Genomic DNA, 18333 nt, shown 5'->3' on the forward strand with positions numbered 1-18333 from the left:
CATGGAATAAAGGATATCACAAAACCTGCTAAAGACCATTGACAAGAAGAATATGCATCCCATTTTGATCAGCATGAAGACAACCAAATTAAAATATCACCGAAAGCAAACAATAAACATTCCTAATCCTGGCGGGTTTAACAGTATAACTCAGTTTACATCCAGCACATTCATTGTAGAAATTGAAAACAATCTTAAAACCAGAACCTCTTGAAAGATAGGAAAATAGTTCTTTCACGAAAATGGTAGTCAGATACTATATCCTCCCATCACATCGTGAATAAAGCGATATTAACTATAACTTCAATCCCTATTAGATTACAAGCCAAAGATACAGGATGTCAACAACAGTAACACAATTACCAGAACTACTACTATTATTGACACCACAACACAACACATACCTTCCTTAATTAACACACCACCACAATGAACAAGACAAATAATGCAACTTTTATCACAAAAGACAGTAACTAAGTATGTCTGAAACATCTATTAGGACTCACGTAGAAAGCATCCTGTATTGGCCAGCCACCTCGCAGTCTAGATATATCCTTTGAAACAATGTCCCTTCCTGCTGCAGCCAATACTTCATTGAATACGATTTTCGAACTCGTGTTCTCGGCCAGGGAACATATCTTCTGATTGTTAAGGAAAATACTTGCAGCAACACAGAACAGTTTATGCAAAGAACAAAAAAGACAAATAACGAAAAAAAATTATGATTATGACAAAGTCAAAATCGGGGCGAAATTTTGATCTAAAAGATACAGCACCAAGTGTTTCCTGACGCAAATATTTCTCAGTTACATGGACTGTCGCAGATAGCAGCGAATGGGTTGTCCTGTGGTCATGTAGATGTATCAACTGCGTCAGAACAAATAAAGTCTCCGCACGCATTATGTAACTTGATCCAGAAACAAGTATAACTTTCAAGGATGATATGTTATTCAAAAACTCGTGGAAAAGTGATTTTTTCTGGTGAAAAGAAAAAGAAGTAAAAGAAAGCAACCGAATAAAACGGGGAAATAACAGAACCTTGATATATCAGTCTCCTTCAGCTCATTCCCCCGCTTGATAACAAACTCAACAACTGCTTGGATAGCACCTTCTGCAGACTGCTTCACTTTATCACATATAGCTAACGAGCAACCATGCAGGGTAGCTACAAGCTGCAAGTATAACATGAACATAGCATGAGGCTGTTGCAGTTGGGAACTCAAATTCAGCTAAGTAAATCAAGGACGATGCATGTGCTTGTAAAAGATATTAAAAAAAAAAACATAAAATGACCTCATCTCTTGTCAATAAAATGCAGACAGAAGAAACAACCCTGTTGAAAACCTCCGATGGATCTATAGAAGCATCCTGAAGACGCAAAAGTAGAAACTCAGAAGAGTTCATCAACTTCCCTTCAACAGCTCAGAACAAAACCATAGGAAAACAATTTGGAAACAAAGTTGCAAATGCACTGACCCGCCGCAAAATAGCAATAACATCTTCAAGGGAGGACAACGCAGTATAAGATGATTCTATATCCACTCCAGAACTAGATGCCATAGGCCTCGGTAATGAAAGAGATATGCTGAAAAATAGATCAAGAATCTGCGAGGTTGGAAGGAAACGTGAATTTTTTTTTTTTTTTAAGGTTTTGGGGAAGGGGGGAATTACAGAGATCATTAACAACAAATAGAGTACAAGAGGACCAATGCCCTTCAAACAATAAAAGAAGCAAAACCGAAGGGAAAACAAGTAGGAAAAATAAACAAAGAAATTTATACTATAACATCTACAACGTAGGCGACCAAGGAATAGCAGGCCTGAAAACATTCGAGGGAATGGACGAGTTGCTGCATAAAGACTACAAAGGATTAGCAAGCCTGAAAACATTCCGGTAACTGACCTGAGCAGAAACTTTTCTAACTTCGGAATTTGTATCCGCGCATCTTGGAAGATAAACTATGATCCTATCCCCTAGAAACAAGGCATCACGACTTGGCAATACAAATGCAGCTGGAAACAATGTAGAAGAAAATTAGTGAAAAGCTAACCATAACAGATACTAAAGTTGATATAGTAAAGACTAAAAGACTACATGGTAAGCTGGAAAAATTGCGATTCAAAGCATGGTCGAGTTGCTTGTTGTGCGTGCAACTTCCATGGCAGCCAAGCATACAATAACCACTAGCACAAAGTGTACGAAACTTTAGAAGCATTTCATGTGCCGCACGACATCCTCTTATTCTCTGGCACTCCACAGGTGATGAAACATATTGATCAATCTGTCTCAGGATATGCAAAAGTTGCTCTGCTCGGCTTCTCCCATCCTCTCCACTGATGATAACACGGATTAGTAGTGTATGATGTAAAAAGTAACCTTTTGCATAGATAATCAGTTACACACAAATGGAAGTACAGGTAAGGACTTACACTACAGAAGGAACATTATGGCAATTTTCCTTTTCAGAACTAGTCAATGTTAATAGAACCATGGAGGGGCAACACAATTACATCCAGAGCACAAAAGAGCCAAAGAGCAGCAATCTCAAACAAAGATTTAGTCCAGTCAAATACCACAAAAAGTACTCAAGAAACAACTAAGCAATAAATACACCAAAAAGGATCAGTAACTCCACTCCAGTCTTTCTCCTCCTCCCACGAGCTCCCAAAACGAAAGCAAGCTCCCCTGCCTCTCTTTCTTAAAACTCCACTTGGCAATCACCTTGGACCTGTGGTCCTCCACCGGCATTCTCTGCATGCCCCACTTTACCAGACCAGAGGACAACACAAGGGGCCGTATTTCCAGACCAGCACATAACAGATGTTGCTTTACCGTCCATCATCTAATTATGAATCAAGAAGAACGCAACACTTCCATTGATAAGTTAACAGTCATTAGAATGCTCCATGCCGCAATTCATGCCAAAAGGTCTCCTTGAAAAGAACGATTTCTGGCCCCATATTTCTGCTAGGGAAAGCTAGGGCCTGAACTTGAACACCTCCCCATGAGGATGTTTCATGTTTCATACAATGCCCAACATATGTATCAAGTTCCTAATACTCCAACATCCTACAGAACCAAGTATCCAGTAGAAACAACTTCCAAAATTCTAACCGTCAGCTTTGAGGCCAACTTCTTAATGGCATCACAAATGAATCATCAAACACTAGATCTGAGGGTGAGTTCACACTAATAGTTTTGGTATTTTAGTTTTGGTACTTTGGTCATCTTTTTTGAATTTTTGTTGAATTCACGTTTTATTTTTTGGATCAATCATCCATCTCGATGAGAGGAGTCTAAAAAATAAAAAAACATTATGGCAAAAAGCAAAAAAAAGTTCACTAAAGATGAAAAATTACCAAACAGCTGGTATGTTTTTTTCTATACTGCCATCTTATATGAAGTTTTTTCAACTTCCATCCACATTTTCATACTTTTCTGATTCCCTCTTTGGCACTACAACTAATGCGATCTTATGCATGCCTTTACCCATTGCCAAATAATCTTTGACTCTTTGGCAATGCATTAGTTGTTTTGGAGCTGCCACCAAAATTGAGGAAGAGTGACTCAATCATTTGCTGTGGTGGATCATTTCTCTAAGGTGGCACATTTTTACCCAGGCATAAGTTGAGCATGACTTTCATAAAGCATTTTGACATACTCAAATGATGATATATACAATGGTGATTAAGGAACACAAAAACATCCACTGATAGAATTCAAGTCTCAAAAAAGCCAAACAGAGGAACGTTACAGAATGATGCATTGATATTTCACAGGCAAGAAGCAATTTAGAGAAGTTTACAAGTTACAACAATGAAATCTAAAATAAGAAAGTACCTTGTGAGAAGAATTGCACATAAGAGAGTGATAAGATTATCTACAAGCGGATTGACAACATCACATGGATCATTTGGCAAAGAGAAAAATCCTAAGGTCGCCTGCCGATTTTGAAGAAAATATTTAAAGGACTAACCAAGTAGTATTGATACCAATGATGATGTATACTAAATAAAAAACTAACTAGAGAAATTGCACCTTCATCACATGATTCCTTGTTTCAATTGTTAGTTTGGGTTCTACAGAAACCAAAGTTGTGCAGGCACTTAATGCAAGAGCCTGCAAAACATCCTCATTTAGAAGGTGAAAAAGATCAAATAGGTCCTCTGGCACTAAGAGCTGAACCAATGTGAAACAAAACTTCCAGATGACAACAGAACAAAATCTGACAAAGTAAGCAAACCTGAGTGCGCAAAAGTTCAACACTAGAGTCAGTAAAGTCCTCATCATCATCACTGCGCATCAAAGTTAAAACATAATCAAGCAACTGGTCCCTTCTTTTCAATGGAAATGATATACCACTTTCCGCAGCATTAATGACAGCACGACCTGCATTGGCAAACAAAAATGTATCAACTTCACAAAAGAACCGCAAAATAGATACATTCTCATAAACACATGTATAACTGGCCTAGTATTCGCATAGAAAAAAGTAACATTAAATGACATTACGAAACTAAATTCTAACATTGCAAAACTAAGATACATTACTTAATTTGCTGGAAAATACCCTGATAAAAAACTCAGAAACATTGAACACACTGAAAAACATTATGTAATGCCTTCTAATGGGGATTAACACAAATGAGTCACTAGTGTTGTTCAGTGCACCAACAGTTCCAAGAACAATCTCAAAGCATTTCCCCACACAGAGAGGAACAATGCTTTCACATGGTGTAAGAAAATTTTAAAGTACAAAAAGGGGATGAAAAACTCAAAAAAGTTGCATGCTGAAGTCTAAACTACTACAATATCGTAACAAAGTGTCGGAATGACCTTTTAAAGTGTATATAACCTCATCATGATAATGACTCTAAAAAAAGAGGTAATGCAAACTATATAAAACAAATGGTATTGAAAATCAAAATTGATCTTATCTAGAACCATAGCCATACAACTCTAAGCATATTATAGGTGATGGAAATGGCAGTCCATTTGGTATGAGAGTTGGCTTTCTCAAGGCCCTTTCTGTCATCTCTTTAGCCCAAGAAATATAGCTTTCTCAGGGATTCCCCTTCATGCTAAAGTTTGGGCATTGGGTATGGCTTTAACCTCCGTGTCTATTTACCCACTTTCAAATGGAACTGCATGAGGCATGATCAGGTTCTCCTATTTTGCAACAGTATAATACTCTTGGGTGGTTATTAAAGGAAGGCTTGGAACTAAATACAAGGTTATCAGTTGGGGCATTCAAACTCCTCCTACCTGTCCTCTATTCCAGCTAGAAGATAAGAGCCTTCCTAATTTGTTCTTCAACTGCCCCTACTCTAGATCAATTTGGCAACAATTTTGCTCATCTCTGAACCTCACCACACTTGGGATGATTATGTGAATTGGCAAGCTAGGTGGAAAATCATTTCACAATGTCATATGGGAGCTTGCTTGGCCAGCATATGGTGTATTAATATGGCCGGAAAGGAAATGCAGAGTTTTTCAGGGCATTCAAAGACCATCTACCTGTGTTCACAAGATTTGATTTTAGGTTAGGGTTACTAGGGGTGTTATTCGGTCGGGGTCGGTCGGTTCGGTCCAAAAATGTTGGAGACCGAATCGGTTCGGGGATGAAAATGCCAGGACCGATCCCGACCGTTCTTAAGTTCGGTCCAATTCGGTTCGGGGTGGATTCGGTCCGGTCGGGGAATTCGGGGAATTCGGTCTGACCGAATTGGGCCTAGTTGGGCCAAACATAAAAATTTGAAAATGGGCCAAACATAAAAATTTGAAAGTGGGCCAATTAAAAAAAACTTGATAGTGGGCCAGGAGAGTTTTCGGTCCAATACACTTGTTTTTTTTTTATCAAACACCGATTCAAAATTTTGACAGTGGGCCACCTGTTGAGGATTTTTTATTTTTTTTAGTGAAAACCTGTTGAGGATTTGATTCTCTCCATTTCTCTAACATATACAAAGCTCAATTCAAAAAAAAAAAGATATACATCACTACCAAATTTTCACTATCAATTCTCTACCAAATTTTCACCGATCCAATACATATATACACCTATTGAGGAATTTTTCACTACCAAATTTTTCACTATCAATTCTCTCCATTTCAATTGAAAACCTGCATTCCAGTAAGTGATAGCATCCAAAAAAAAAAGCAAGTGATAGCATAAAAAAAAAGTAGTTCAAGACTAGCAGTTCAAGCCTCCAACAGCTTCGGTCCGTTTACGGTTAAGATTTATGCAAATTATATAATTATATAAATTATATATACTCGGTTCGGTTCGGTCCATTTCGGTTCGGTCCGTTTCGGTTCGGTTCGGTTCGGTTCTGTCTTGTTCGGTTCAGTTCGGTCCAATCGGTCTACAATTTCAGAAAACCGAGACCGAACCGAACTTCGGTTCGGTCCACCCCGAACAGAAAAATCCCGCCAGCACCCCGACCGAAAACCGAACCGAATGGTCGGTTTTTTCGGTTTTTTTCGGTCCGGTCGGTTTTGTATCAGCCCTAAGGGTTACGGATACTCAATTCAGCTTTATTAAGCCTTCCCCATCAATCTTTCTCTATGCATTCTTGGAAAATTCCCCTCAAGGTTGTATCCCATATTTCATAGTTAGTTTAGGTGATTACCTAATGTAATTAGGGAGGTATGCCTTGTTTCTTTGTTTTGTTTGTTCTTGGATAAGATTACCAATACAGAAAAGAAATTAAAATAAAAGCTGAAAAGCAAACTAATCACGATTAGTGCTCACAAAGTAGCAATCAGTTCAAGAAACAGTAGAATTCGCAAATTCAGATTCGCTAAGGGTTGTTAAAACGAAACATGGAAATCACAAGCAACTCTGAACTTTGATATCACCCAATAAGATTGAAATTAGAACAACAAAAGATAGAAACCAACGTAAATACACTTCAGGAAGTTCACAAACCTAACAAATCGATAGCAGTGATAACTGCTTGCTTTGCTGTAGGATGGCGGACATGGAGAAGCCGTAAAAGCATATTAGTTCCCTGCACGCAAGAGCAGTAGGTAAGAAGCATAATTCCGAAACGAATTTATCATGCATATTATCACATACAGTGTATTCATCAGGACCTCATCAACCAACCCCCCGGCCCCGGGGCCAAATAATTACAAAGTGTATTTGCTTTTTGACAAGTGAATGCTCTGGAGCCCATTACCACTACCCCAAAGGTACACTAGAGAAATGTTGCACAAACAGCACAGAGAGGTTGTTTTCAAGACAAAACATGGAGTTATGGTTAACTTGCTAAATCAATATCCGTATATTTATTTACAATGTGTATTTGCTTTTTATGAGTGCAAGAAACATATTGACATTGATTGTCATTTTGTTCGCCATCAGTTGGGTATAATTGCTCTACCTTTTGTCTCCTCTTCTCTTCAGTTGGCTTACTTCTTTACCAAGACGCACACCTCTACTCGCTTTCGTTGTGTCCTTGGCAAAATCTCGATGCTCTCCAGCCTTGCATCATGAGTTTGAGAAAGGGGGGAGGGGGGTGTGGAAGAAGTGTATTAATATTTAGGGATTAGGTTCTTGTTATTTACTATTGTTTTCAAGGGTAGATTAATCACATTGTTAACTAGGGTTTTGTCAGTTTAATCTCTGTACTCTCTTAGTAGTTCAAGTTACGCAATATACGGCTTTGGTTCTCTTTTGCAAATCTTTCAGTATTAACACCTCAGCCTCTCCATTCCTTCACGTCAGCAATGTACGAAAATCTACTTCAAACACGTTGGCCAGACCCAATATCTTGTAAGTTGTAAGGTGGAACACTATCAGTTCTTATCAAGGCATTTGAACTTCAAATCTTTCACACGTTTCATCTTTTGATATGTATTATGCCTAGATCGCCCTCTCTCAACATATTGTCATCAAAATAGGAATATGGTCCAACAGTCTACTTCAAATGATCTAAATCCTTATTACTCCCTCCATCCCATTTCAATTATTCTTTTTCTCTCAAAAGATATACAATATGGATCTTATTTGATAGATTTAAATTTGTTCTATAATACAAAGTTGTCGAAATCATGAAAAGCAATATCGATTGAAAGACATAGACAATAGACATAGAAGAGACAAAAAGAATAATTGACAATGAAAATGAGACAAAGGGAGTAATAGGCTTCCTACAAGGTTACTGGTCAAAAATTAAAGCCAAAAGCATAAAGAGGAGAGAGCATTCATGGTACAATTAATTGGCAACATATGAAACAAGCTCAATTACATGTGCATGTTCATTAGGTAACGAGATATTCACAAGGAACCAAAGAAAGTAGTACCATACCACAAGAGCATCTATTCTGGCTTCAATAACGGTGGACGGAGCATATCTCGCAGCATACCCGTACATTAGCGCCAAAGCAGCGTGTATGTCATCAGAATCATCCATCTTAGCTCTATCAGAGAAAAAAGACAGAAATCTGCACCCAATAGAGCACCGTAATGCTCAGAGCAACAGAATTCTAATACAAATATCGAAACTTAACTCGCAGAGTACTAGAGCACATAGTTTGGAGTTAGTTTGTTCAGGAAAAATAATTCACAAGACAGTTTCAGCGCAAAGTGCTACATAAATATTAAATGTTTTTCTAGGAATATTAATGCAATTATTTTCTTAATAGCTTGTATGAGTGCGATTATAATCCTTAAATACACCCCACATAATCATCAGGAGAGTGTCTGAAGATGTTTTACATGTGGTTACAAGTTTTTTTTCCATATATTTAGTAGTTAAAAATTCGGTCAATGCTAGGATAACAGGAAAATCAAAATAAAAACTTATGAAAGCAAGAAAGCTAAAGAGTCGCCCAATCATTGTACATAGAGATAAAAGTTTAAAATACAAGCTAGAACATGCACCCACACCCACATGCATATCAAAAGATAGAGTAGAGTTATCTAATGATCCTGGCATACACCTTTGAAAGATACTCTGCCCAACATTGTTGAGAATGTCTTTCAGTTTTTCCAAAACAGTGTCCAAGTGGGATGCTGCCACCTGGAGTAATAGACATAGCATAGTTTAGATGTGGTCAAACATAGAAGACTAGCAATAGAGTTGCAAAGTGCAGATACCAATCCCATGGCTTTTGCCAAACCGAGCCTATTAGTTGGATAGGCAATATTTGCTTGTTTATACATCCAATCAATCTTGTCACAAACATAAGCCCTGTTATCAACTCTCTGAAGAAGCATGCCCAGACACCTGTGCAATAGACAGGAAAAATGAAAGAATTTCAAACTTTGAGTCCTCCGATTAGAGATTCCTAATTGCAGATTTAGTTATTTCTTATCTTCCACAGGATGAATTCTTGCTTCACGTTTGAGGAAAATGTGTATTTCAGAGTTTGGATCAGTGGGAGCAAAACATGTACCAAGGGAGAGAACCCCAACAAATTCTATTCAACTTTCTCCCATATTCTCTTTTTATTTTTCTCTTTTTCTCATTGTTGTACATCTTTTACCTCACCTATCAACTGTAACTGAGTAACGCAGAAACTTTCAGATTTGGTTTGTGTTTTTCTTTTCCGGCATTGTACTCCAGGAAAACAAACTACTAGAATGACCAACTAAGTGGGTAGACTTCACTCGGTACTTTTTGAAAACATATAAAGGTCTTCTGGGAAAAGATTTGGTGTAAGAGTCCACTTCTCAGAATAGAAGATTGAGCCATTTTGAGGTTGTCGGTATCCAGTAGATTCCAAGATGAATGATCCAGGATACTCCATTGATGTGATATACAAGCCCTAGAGGGTGTGACAGTTTCCGAAGGTTTAGACATTTAGTACCTGTAATGTGGATACCTTCGATATGAGAAAGGTGAACGGGAACCTGGAACATCATATGCTCTAACTAGTGGTGCGTTCGGGCCATTACAACATTAGATATACTTATTTAAAGGGATAACATCTAATAACAGAGTATAACTTATCACATTGAAAGATATCCCTTTAAGTATTATTACCAACTTTGCTTTTGCATTTTCTGATTATCATAATCAATAGAAGTTAAGCAAGGAAAAGCATTTCAATGCATAAGTACCTGTGAAGAAGTGCAATATGCTCATCATCAGGCTTATAAAGTTCATATTGTTTTGCAAAAGCATTTCCCAACGAAATCACCCAGTCAGTATCTTGAATAACATCCAAAGATTCTGCAAGAAACTGTCGCCAAGAAATAAAGATTTACTAGCACAACATGGTATCTAAAGATGGCCAGCATTTAGTATATAAGCTTTATTACCAAGACAAAAACACATTGCAAAGAGCAAGATACACATCAGCTAAATAGGAAAACAAGCCTCAAGTCAAATCACTCCTTTACCAAGAAAATCACAAGATATACCCTAGACGATACAAGAGGCTAGGCGACAAACAAAGCTAGAAATTAATTTGGTTACTATGTAACGCCCCTGGCCCCGTCTATAGTTCTCCACTTTTGGCTAGCTGTGCATGGCTTTAAAATTCACATCCAATAAAGGTCCGAAGCTCACACATATGAGGCACTTCATACACATCATCAAGTGATACAGAAAAAAGCATATCGACTTGCTACTCTAACCTCACCTCATCAATCTGACCCCAAGATGTGTTTTACCATGATCCACTCCAGTAGTGACCCTCGTCTTCGTATGATAGCTCATGTTTTCAGTTGGTCCAAAGACTCCAACCTCTGATACCATTTGTAATCCTTTGACCACATGTCGTATCGGGTTGCTTCAAAATATATTTTGCACCTCAAAGCTTGCATTTAAAACTTCACACACACTCCCAAAATATTCAGGACCCAATGAATGAGGTCACATGAAGGTATCAAGTCTAGATACTTTGTAGTGTGAGCTCCGGACGGTTCAACGCATTTTAAAGCGTGTCTGGACCAACACAAAAAATGTATGGCTTTGACACCAGGTTCCGTCAATTCAAATGGCATCAGAGCTAGAACCAGCCAAATACATGGGCTAGCTAAAGTGAATACGTATGCTCCTAAGTGAAGTGAATTGTGGTGACCAAGATCCATGAGAGCTTAGGGCCAAAGAAGAATGAGGCAAGGTGAAAGTACCAAGTCCATGTACCATGGCATGCATTGTTCGGCCTAATGTGTGGCAAAGTTTCTTATAACTATTCCTTTGTGCCTTCATTGTAGTTGTGAAATGTCTATAACTCTGAGCTAGACCAAAGCAGACCATTTATGTAATGCATGCCAAGTGCATTACATCCTCCTTGTCCTAAATAGTAAATTTTGCATCTTTTCAGCAATTTTCTTCTTGATCTCCTCTCTCCAATTGAAAGACACATCAATTCATCTTGTCTTGTATTAAATTGCTTACTTAGATCGTCAACCACACCCTAGCTTCCAATCTCATCTGTGTCTTTTCATCCAAGTTCTTGTTGTACTTCAAATATAACAGCCTGACAAGGGACATCATCAATCTCTTACAAATCTTTAGCCTTTCATTTACAGCTTGACTAACTATTCTCCTTTCTTTTCCCATAACCACCTATCTTTTCACCGTGCGGAATTGTTTTCGACCATTCAAATTCCTTGAAGAAAGTCCCTTTTTCCATCCTCCTAACTTTTTCACAGCATTCAAATTACTCAAAGACATGTTTGTTTTCCGGATTAAAACATTGGATTGGACTACAAATCAAACAAGACCATTCCATACCAAGACAAAAGGATATGCCCGAAACAAGACTATGTAAAACTTGGATATTCATCATCCTACAAGTTCGAAGAGTACATGAAAAAAAATTGTCAAATATAAAGCACTAGACGAATCTTTTCTTTTTCCACTTGTACACCCAGCACTCATTTCTTCAAATAAGTTTGCCGCCAACACAAAAAACACCAATAAGTATTTTGTTCATTGCCTCTTCACTATTGTCTTGAGAGTCCATAAATCAGTGCACGTATCTTTCCAAACCCGCTTCACCCAAGACTTTGTACTTTAAGGGTAAAGAGAGCGCTTCTGATTTTATGAGCTCATTGAAATAACACTGTAACAAGTGTTATGGATCTCGTAAACACTAATATTCCTTCCAAAGGATTCAATTACAACCATGAGTTTTACAAGGTAAAATCAATAAATGAAAAGTGTTGGAGTCCTTCTACCAAGTATGCAAACAACACAGCTAAGGAGAAGAACATGAATGGTAAACTACTCATATGGATAAAGATTTATATACTTACATGGATTATCATGTCATCCCATGTTTCTTGATATGAAGGATCCTGCTTTAGGTCTTCAGTGTCACTCACATAGGCTTTCATTTTTGGAATCTAGAGCTTACGAAGCAAGGAAGGAAGTTAGAATCCAATTCATAATCACTTGAAAAGATCTACATTAACCCAATTTCTTTCCAACAAGAAGCATCTATTGATAGTACAAACTCTACTATTGACCCAAGAGCAAATTTGCGCAAAACTACATCAAGCATAGAACATTCATGAATTCAAAAAGTAGAACACAAAATCACATAAGTTATCATATAGGTATGAATCGGCACAGTGGTCCTCCCCGATACTGAAACAATGCCTGCCTATCAAGAGCATAGATTTTGAAATTTCACAAATGAAATGGTGAATTCGCTTTATTTCTAAAGTGAATAAAAGAGGAAGTAGAGTAACTCAGGGTCCGGAAAGCACCAATTTCTTCATGTCTCATCTTATTTTGTTCCAACAATTAGTTTCTAGGGTAATACAACTTGTAACACCTCAGTGGCCAATGAAGCCCAAAAAATGTGTTGTTTTTCGAAGTTTGATCCCTCAATAAGACCAATACCCTTTTGACTTCATCCACCCAGTGATTTAAAAAGCGCGCGAAGCGCGCGCTATAGCGCGAGGCGCAGCGCAGCGCAAGGATTGCGCTTCGGACCTATGGGCTATAGCGCAGAACACAAAGGCGCAAGAAAGGCGCTGAAGCGCGCGCTATAGCGCAAGGCGCCAAGGCGCTGAGGCGCGCGCAGAACGCAAAGGCGCAAGAAAGGCGCTGAAGCGCGCGCTATAGCGCAAGGCGCCAAGGCGCTGAGGCGCGCGCTTTTTGCTGTGAGGTAAAAATCAGTCTTACGTTCGCGATGCATTGAATAATTTCTTCCTTTAAATCGATGGGAGCCCTATTCAATCAACAAACCAGATCGAGCAACAGCCTCTTCGACGATTCAGAGTCTCGGACGATCGGACCCAGCTTCTTCTTCTCTGGTCTCCCTCTCTCTCTCTGATTGTTGACTCCAAGTAACAACTTCTTCTTCCTCCTCTCACCATCTCACGTTTGCTTCCTCCTCCTCCTCTCACCTTCTTCTTCCTCATTTTCTTTCTATTTTCACCGATTGTCTAGGACCCCCCCTTTTCTTTTTTCTTTTTTTTCCAGTCACAACCTCCCTTTTCTTTTTTCTTTTCATTTTTTCCAGTAGTAGGACCCCCTTTTGCTTTTTTTTTTTTCTTTTTTTTTCACCTTTTTTTTTTTTTTGTGTTTCCAGCTCTGTTTAAAATATTTGTTCAGTTTGTTGTATTTATTTGTACTTGTTATTTGTAGATGACATCTGAAAATTCTAGTAATGCCTATGCATGCCTCTAGATTTTATTGTCTTTAATCCTTTTGTTATGTCTCTAAGGCTATACATTATTATGTTAGTTTTTCATGGATGATATATTATGTTTAGTGTTTGGTACTTTCGTTTAACCATTGACATGTTATGTTTTATGACATTTGAAAGTTTTACAAGTGTTTATTTGTGTTGAAAACTTGTTCTAATAAAATTTGCCTTGCGTAGAATTTTTTTTTTTTTTTTTGCGCTTCGCGTCAATAAAGCGCGCGCCGCGCCTTGCGCTTTGCGCTAAAGCCCCAAGGGATCGTTGCGCCTCGGTGCGCCTTTCGCCATTTAAAACACTGCATCCACCAATGCAAGGGCCAACAAAACCATAAACTATTTTATTTATGGAAGCCTCTTGATGAAATCAACTTCCCTTTTCTCTCTAACTACAATTTTCTATATTTCGCAACTTGTCACTTTGGTTATTACTCGCTTTATTCTGTACATGGGCGGCATCCCCTTGATGCCTTTTCAAAAAAAAAATTCTCATTTATCAAAAAAATTGCTTGGGAAAAACATTTGTCATTCTAGTTCTCCTGAAAATTTTGTTAAAATTAAATATTACACAAATCATGTTAAGTATCTTAATACATTCACTTGTAATAGCAAGACTCATTCACATCACATAACAAAAGCCAAGACTAATAAATCTTAAGAGCTAAGTCCATGATAGTTTACCTCATCTTGCCAAAACAAGTTGATATTTTTTGGGAAGAGAGGTGCAAGGTAGCAAAAAACCTGCAGATAGACATGAAAAACAATCAAGTGGATTTACATTCCACTCATCAATCCAATACAAAGGAAATAATCAACAGAGATTTAATTAACAAAAGGAGTTCAATCAAGCTCCATTGAAGAAATAGTCCCAAGAAAAATAGTTTTTGGGAAGGCTCTTTAGGGAGGATTATTTAACTGGTATACCAGCCCCAGTTAAATCATCGTCTGCGGCAAGTTCATGCATTTGAAAGGGTTCTCCAAGAACGACAAATAAGTTGCACAGAATGGTCAAAAGAATTAGGTTATGGCATGAGCATTGGTGCGCAGTTGGTTTTCAGGATAGTTGATTGATGCATTCTGGAGGGCAGTTACCAAGAGGCACTAGGATTCCTGCCAACAATGGCCAAGTCGACGTACAGTCTTCCCATAAATTGTTAATGCTAGGGTCAAGCGGGTTTTCAATGAAAGCCTTCTGGAAAAGTTCCCTCCAATTAGCATTCAGTGGTGCATGATACTATTCATGAACATTAATAATTTGTTGAGGGAGGATTATCCAAACTTTGTTTTCCTGCCACTCACTTGATGTTAGCGTAGATTTTTTTTTTTTTTTTCCCATGCCAGGAGGGTGAGGAAGAAGGTGAGGCCAGTGTGACAGGCAGCCCCTCTGATTTCATATAGTTTATACACAAACTCCCAAGAAAGGGTAACACACATCAGCAATCATTACAATTTTGCCCGGAGTACTTCCTTTATCCGATTTATTTTGGGTTGATTGGGAGATCATCACATTGAAAAAGTTTTTGTTTTCTTTGATGAGGAGAGATGAGAGTTAATGTTATCAGCTTACATCTCTTTTCTTATAATTCTTGCTTATTCATCGCACAATGTACCATGGTTCAAGTTTTAAGCATTTGGCAGCCATGCTCGGTTACTATAATAGGACTTTGATAACGAATGAACCTCTAATTTGAATATCAAGGGTGAGAACAATTGTAAACTTCAGTTAGTGAAATTAAGTCAAATGCAGCACTGGTAATAACCTCATGAGTTCAAAAAGGAAGAGATACTTGTCTAGGTTTTGATATATCAACCTTTACGGGTCAAGGATAACACACTTACAGTCAAAATCTGAGCGGCCCGCTGCTCCCGAGCAAGAGGATCATGCAGGAGCACCACCAACCGAGCAAGGAGTTCCTAAAAGTAAAGAAAATATATCAATGTTGGCATTTCCTACGTAGAAACCAGAATCAGTTATTTGGGACATCAAGTACACCAGATTAAACCTAACCTCAGAATTTGGAATATCAGCTCGAGCTTTACACTCAGTAAGCATTGTACTACTATGAGAAGATCTATGTCTACACAACTCAGAGATGCATCTGCAAACCTGCAATAGCAGCAAGCCATTTGTACTCTTGTGCCAACAAACATTGGAACAATGCAAAGTACAATCCAACAAACAGACACAGTAATGATGCACAAAAAGTCCTACCGTGGCAACTGCCCCGGTGTAGACCTGTGGAATAATCATCTTCAATAGAAATGGCCAGAGGACATGCTGCAAAATCAAATGTAAGATGGAGATTACACAGAGTTTGATATTCTGAAAATGACACCATTACAACTGTATAGGAAAAGAAAAGCAATATCACCAAGAAATTGAAGTATGAAAATGAATAAGCAGAAAGAACAGTTGCTTGAACAGGTATAGAGGAAATATCTAATGTACCTCCATTTCAGGAACAGTAATCGTCACTAGAAGTAGACCTTTTTCACAAATTTCCCGTAGTTCTATTGGACAAACCATCCCAATCTTCACCTGAGAATCAGAGTGATTGTTAACAGTTAGTGAATCAGAAATGACTATTTTCACATAACGATCATGACACTCAAAGGGATCAAACTCAAGGACTTTGTTTCAGAGCACCTTACTGCAAACAAAATACATGAATTTGTAGATCCATATTACAAGGTACCACGTCAAAGAAAGATTGGGCCAAAAATAGTCCATTAAGGGTAAGGGGGGCTAAACGTGTCTTCCTTATAATGACTAAATAATTGAACAAGTTTCTGATTAACACGTTAACATTTATTTAAACATATATTTAGGGTTTTGTATGCTCTTGTTATCTCCTATTATATAAAGGGTAGTTTAGTCTTTTTGCTAATTACGGTTGCCTAGGGTTTTATCTATTAATCCCTTATACATCTTGTAATTACCTCAAGGCAATATACGTTGATTGTTCTCCTTTGCAAAACTATCAGAACAATGTAACAAACTTCGAATAGTCTATAGCAAACGAAAACCAATAGTCAACCAACGATTCCATTTTTAAAGTCAGGTCTTAACCTCATATCTCCTGTAAGGGAGAACATAATATGTGCCAGCTGGCCTAACGGCTTCCTTTGAGCTTTCCAGATCATTTCTATCCTCATCTGATAAAGCACAGTGGCGCACAAGATATTCAACAAACAACTCCCCAAATGGACCGACCAAGTAACAATGCGAAGCCATGACAACAATCAACTACACAAAAGCAATTAGAGAACATATCAGAAATTAATAAACTAGTCTTTATCAAGTGCCATTCCATATGCAACAACTACTTGAAAGATCATAGCATACCTCTGAAAGAGCTTTACGGACAGCCAAATTTTGTTCGTCTAGCAACAACCTTACAGCTTCAACAAGTGAAGGCCTTTTACTATGCCAAGCTTCAGACAACCTCCACAGAGTAAACAAAGTTAGTTGATATAGGACATCTAAGGAGATCGATAGCAAACAAATGGCGAGAGGACAGAAACCTGGGAAGTAGATGCTTTAAGACACAAAGTGCACCAAAGGTCAAAGGTTCCTCTTTCAACCTGCATTTCTGATAGTGATAAAGAGCTCAGATCCATGAATGGGGTGAGATGGTGGCAAACATAGAAATATATAAGAATTTAATATGAAAGCTAATGGTACACCACGTGTGTTTTCTGTCCTTCCTGTTTCTATTCCAGGGAAATGCATGGAGGAAGGAAATAACAAGAATCACTTAAAGATAGTAAACCAAGCAAAGTAATGAGCCTTGAAAATCTTCATGCTCAGAGATGATACCCACATTCAGAAGAAACACAAACAAATCCTCGGGGTATACCAAGCCAACTGTCAGAAAGCAATGTTGAAGTTCATTGTAAGTCTGCCACATGCAAGAACAAGAGAAAGCAAAACAAATTAGTAAGAAGAAATTCAAGAACATCCATCCAACGAAACATAAAGCACTCCTAGTATGTCTAGGAGGATAACGAGCAAGAAACGTTATCCCTCTAAGATGGTAAACATGAAAATAAATATCAAGGAAACAAATGGGCACAACAGCAATATCTAACTTTAGAGCATCTATATAGTTAACAAAATACGTAGGAAACAGAAAACGTAAACCAAAACCGGAAGCAAAAATTGAGGTCAGCCAAGCCTTATATAAACACTCTTTTTTGGCAGAAAGTGTACACAAAAACTCGGAAAATCTCAAGCAAAATTCAGAAGGAAAAAAGATTGAGCCAACTCCTGTTGCAAAAAAAAAAAAAAAAAAAACACAACTAAACTACTGGGACTAAATCAACCAACACCTAATTTAGATCAGCAACTAAGCCAGAAAAGGGGGAAAAGTAATACTTCGTTTCTCAAACAGATTGATAATACTTTCAAATTAAGGAAATACATAAAGCCATAGCTATCATCTAATGCTCTCAAATGATCTTTTCTTTTCTTTTCTTTTGAACGGACAATAAAATTTTATTTTTCACAATGATAAAAAAAAAAAAAATTTACAAAAGGAATATCAGGATAGCTGAAAAACACGCCATTCATCAGCTTACGAGGCACATATTCAATAGTCTACTAACACTGCTTGACTAATAACAAGCGGTACTTAAATATTGGTCCTTCCTCACATAGGGACTTGTGTTTTCAACCCAGGCACATTGGAAGGTTATGTTTCTGTCCCTATATT

At 37.9% G+C, this 18333-nt stretch overlaps 1 protein-coding gene across 5 annotated transcripts in view; it reads right to left on the reverse strand.

The window, feature by feature from the left end:
* The window catches only part of LOC131320969 (protein SHOOT GRAVITROPISM 6), a 54797-nt gene that overhangs the window by 22267 nt on the left and 14197 nt on the right, over positions 1–18333 (reverse strand). For all 5 annotated transcript variants that reach the window (XM_058351917.1, XM_058351916.1, XM_058351914.1 and 2 more), the window contains 25 exons: positions 17443–17520; positions 17144–17211; positions 16965–17064; positions 16689–16865; positions 16068–16157; positions 15831–15896; positions 15627–15725; positions 15458–15532; positions 14300–14359; positions 12222–12311; positions 10074–10195; positions 9108–9237; positions 8951–9030; positions 8317–8452; positions 6933–7014; positions 4245–4390; positions 4040–4120; positions 3842–3942; positions 2096–2334; positions 1904–2013; positions 1477–1605; positions 1294–1368; positions 1039–1172; positions 772–844; positions 507–638 (listed from right to left, as the gene is read on the reverse strand). In XM_058351917.1, the coding sequence (XP_058207900.1) occupies positions 507–638; positions 772–844; positions 1039–1172; positions 1294–1368; positions 1477–1605; positions 1904–2013; positions 2096–2334; positions 3842–3942; positions 4040–4120; positions 4245–4390; positions 6933–7014; positions 8317–8452; positions 8951–9030; positions 9108–9237; positions 10074–10195; positions 12222–12311; positions 14300–14359; positions 15458–15532; positions 15627–15725; positions 15831–15896; positions 16068–16157; positions 16689–16865; positions 16965–17064; positions 17144–17211; positions 17443–17520 (2673 nt within the window). The remainder of the gene's footprint in view (positions 1–506; positions 639–771; positions 845–1038; positions 1173–1293; positions 1369–1476; positions 1606–1903; positions 2014–2095; positions 2335–3841; positions 3943–4039; positions 4121–4244; positions 4391–6932; positions 7015–8316; positions 8453–8950; positions 9031–9107; positions 9238–10073; positions 10196–12221; positions 12312–14299; positions 14360–15457; positions 15533–15626; positions 15726–15830; positions 15897–16067; positions 16158–16688; positions 16866–16964; positions 17065–17143; positions 17212–17442; positions 17521–18333) is intronic.

This window comes from Rhododendron vialii, chromosome 3a (genome assembly GCF_030253575.1).
Source record: "Rhododendron vialii isolate Sample 1 chromosome 3a, ASM3025357v1".
In the NCBI taxonomy this organism is placed as follows: Eukaryota; Viridiplantae; Streptophyta; class Magnoliopsida; order Ericales; family Ericaceae; genus Rhododendron; species Rhododendron vialii.